This window comes from Parasteatoda tepidariorum, unplaced genomic scaffold, assembly GCF_043381705.1.
Source record: "Parasteatoda tepidariorum isolate YZ-2023 unplaced genomic scaffold, CAS_Ptep_4.0 HiC_scaffold_11199, whole genome shotgun sequence".
In the NCBI taxonomy this organism is placed as follows: Eukaryota; Metazoa; Arthropoda; class Arachnida; order Araneae; family Theridiidae; genus Parasteatoda; species Parasteatoda tepidariorum.
In genome coordinates this window covers 74-2,352 of record NW_027261334.1, presented here as the reverse complement: position 1 = coordinate 2,352, position 2,279 = coordinate 74, and the positions used below count along the sequence as shown (strand labels likewise).

At 36.8% G+C, this 2,279-nt stretch overlaps 1 protein-coding gene across 1 annotated transcript; it reads left to right on the top strand.

Annotated features, from left to right (window-relative positions):
* The first annotated feature begins 39 nt into the window (after positions 1–39).
* On the top strand, positions 40–1,646 carry LOC122273900 (clotting factor B-like). Its single transcript, XM_043057875.2, has 2 exons — positions 40–567; positions 1,444–1,646. The coding sequence occupies exons 1-2, from the start codon at positions 240–242 to the stop codon at positions 1,629–1,631; spliced, it is 516 nt and encodes a 171-aa protein (XP_042913809.1). The 5' UTR covers positions 40–239; the 3' UTR covers positions 1,632–1,646.
* Positions 1,647–2,279: the final 633 nt, after the last annotated feature.

Sequence of the window (2,279 nt, the reverse complement as noted above, 5' to 3'; positions counted from 1 at the left end):
TTACACGATCAAAGCTCAAAGCAAAACAATCAATCAATCTCTGTCCAAGAAATTGGATCGTCTAAACAGGCCTTAAGTCAACACCTACTATGCGTAAGTAAACCAATCGACACCTTCTTTCCTCCATTTCACCCCCCATTAGAAACGTGCTCTCGCTTGTTACCATAGCAGCAGACAGCCCCAGACTTTCAGCCTGGAGGAGTTCTCCTCAAAGCCGCACTATATTCAACTAGTTTGAAATGGTAAATGGCGTTTGTTATTTCTCTAGTAATATTCATATTATTTCATATACATATTTTATTTATTTATTTCTACGTAGCCTAAATCCTAAGCTTTATTCGGTTCAAGTGGGAGAACTCCAAATCGGTGAAACGATTCCCTATTACGAAGTTGAAGAAGTGAAGACTCACGAGGACTATAGGCCCCGATACGATTACGATGACATCGCTATCATGAGACTAGCACAGCCTCTGCCATCCGATATCGTACCAGCTTGTCTACCAACCTTAGACGGCATCATTGCAGGCGACAATGTCACTATTTTAGGATGGGGAGATCTGTCTTTTGGTAAAATTTTATTACTATTAAACAAAACACAAATTTAAAACAGAATATGTTTATAATCTGTTAATTACCTTTTCAAATTACGTTGAATTTAAGTACCTCACGATTTAAAATTTATAGCCAAAAAACAAGCCAATTTACAAGAATTAACTCACGTTGTACTAGTAAGAGAAATTTTAAACTTCCCTTCCCATATTAGCACTTTCTGTTCGTGCGAGTTGACGGGTATTTTTCAATTAAATTAAACAGGAAGGAGGCTATTACTCCGAATTTGTCAGTTAAGAGGTTTCCATGCTCATTACTGAAAAAATGATGATTAGCTAAATGCCACTTAAGATTGCGTCAACAAGATTTAAAAAAATTATGATGTATCAGTGATTTTCATTGCTATCTCGGAGATGCTATGTCCCATCTCCCGCGCAGACTATAACACCACGTTCAAACTCACTTAAATCTGTATAACCTGGCATTGTAGCAGCAGTAGCCGATCTAAGAACTGTGCTAGACACTCGTTGCCGATCACAGCGCTGTACTTTGATTAGCTCCATACCTGTTCAATATCCTTCAAAAAAAATTCTGTTTGATAACATTTTCCTAAACATTTATCATTTTTTTAGTTTATAATGTGCTAATATTTAATAAAAATTTAATTTTTATTATTCGTTTTTAGAAAAAAATTTTAAAAAAAACGATAGAGGTATCATTCAAGTTGCTTCAAAATTAATGACAAACTTATATTCAGTGTTTTAAAATTAAAAAGTTCTGTCAGACGACTTTTTTTTGCATTTGGTATCATTTTATAGTTATTTGCTAAAAAACTTATCACTAGATTTAAATTCAGTGGGTTTCACTTTGCATTAAATACCCTTAATTTTCTAGGAGGTCCAAGTTCGAGCATACTGCAGGAGGTTCAAGACATACCCGTTGTGGGCAACAGTGAATGCGATGCAAAGTTCCGGAAAATCGCTAAAGCTCGCTTTCCGAGAGGTATCTGGAATAAGTTTGTGTGCGCAGGTTTGGAAAAGGGTGGAAAAGATGCCTGCCAGGTAAGTCAGAGAAGACTGTGACGTTAAAAATGCAAAATAATTACACACTTTTCAAAACTGTTGGACAATTAAAAAAATTTCCTAGCAACACCAATCCTACTAGAGGCATATTATATTCACCTATTATAGGATCTGTAATAATGGTCTTTAGTATATATATATTTTTTTAAATGAGGAAAAAATTAGAGTCATACTATAATTTAGATTTTTTGCAATAACTGCTGCTTTGAACCGGAGCTTCCATATAGCTTGATTTTATTTTTTTATTTTATAGCCATCGTTGAACAACCGACCTAATTTTAGGTTTACGACTACTAATGTTCAACTCCGTAGCCTTATAATTTTGAACCAATCCAGAAGAGAAAGAAACTCTTAAATCAGTACCCCCAGAGGTATGATTTCTTATGGGAACATGGAGGACTTTGTGACTCGACTAATTTAACGTGCATCAGTCACCATTTACTGCACGGGGAGTCTTCGGCCGGTGGGGATCGAAACCATTACCTCTTGGACATGGGCCCAGTGCCCTACCAACCAGGCTATCCCTGCCCATATTACTTGAGAGGTCTGTAGAAGCTGTAGAACGAGGATAGCATGGGAGACACCGACGAACGAAAACCCACGCATGTTCAATGGGCAACACATCCGACGAATAAGCAAGCCAAGGAA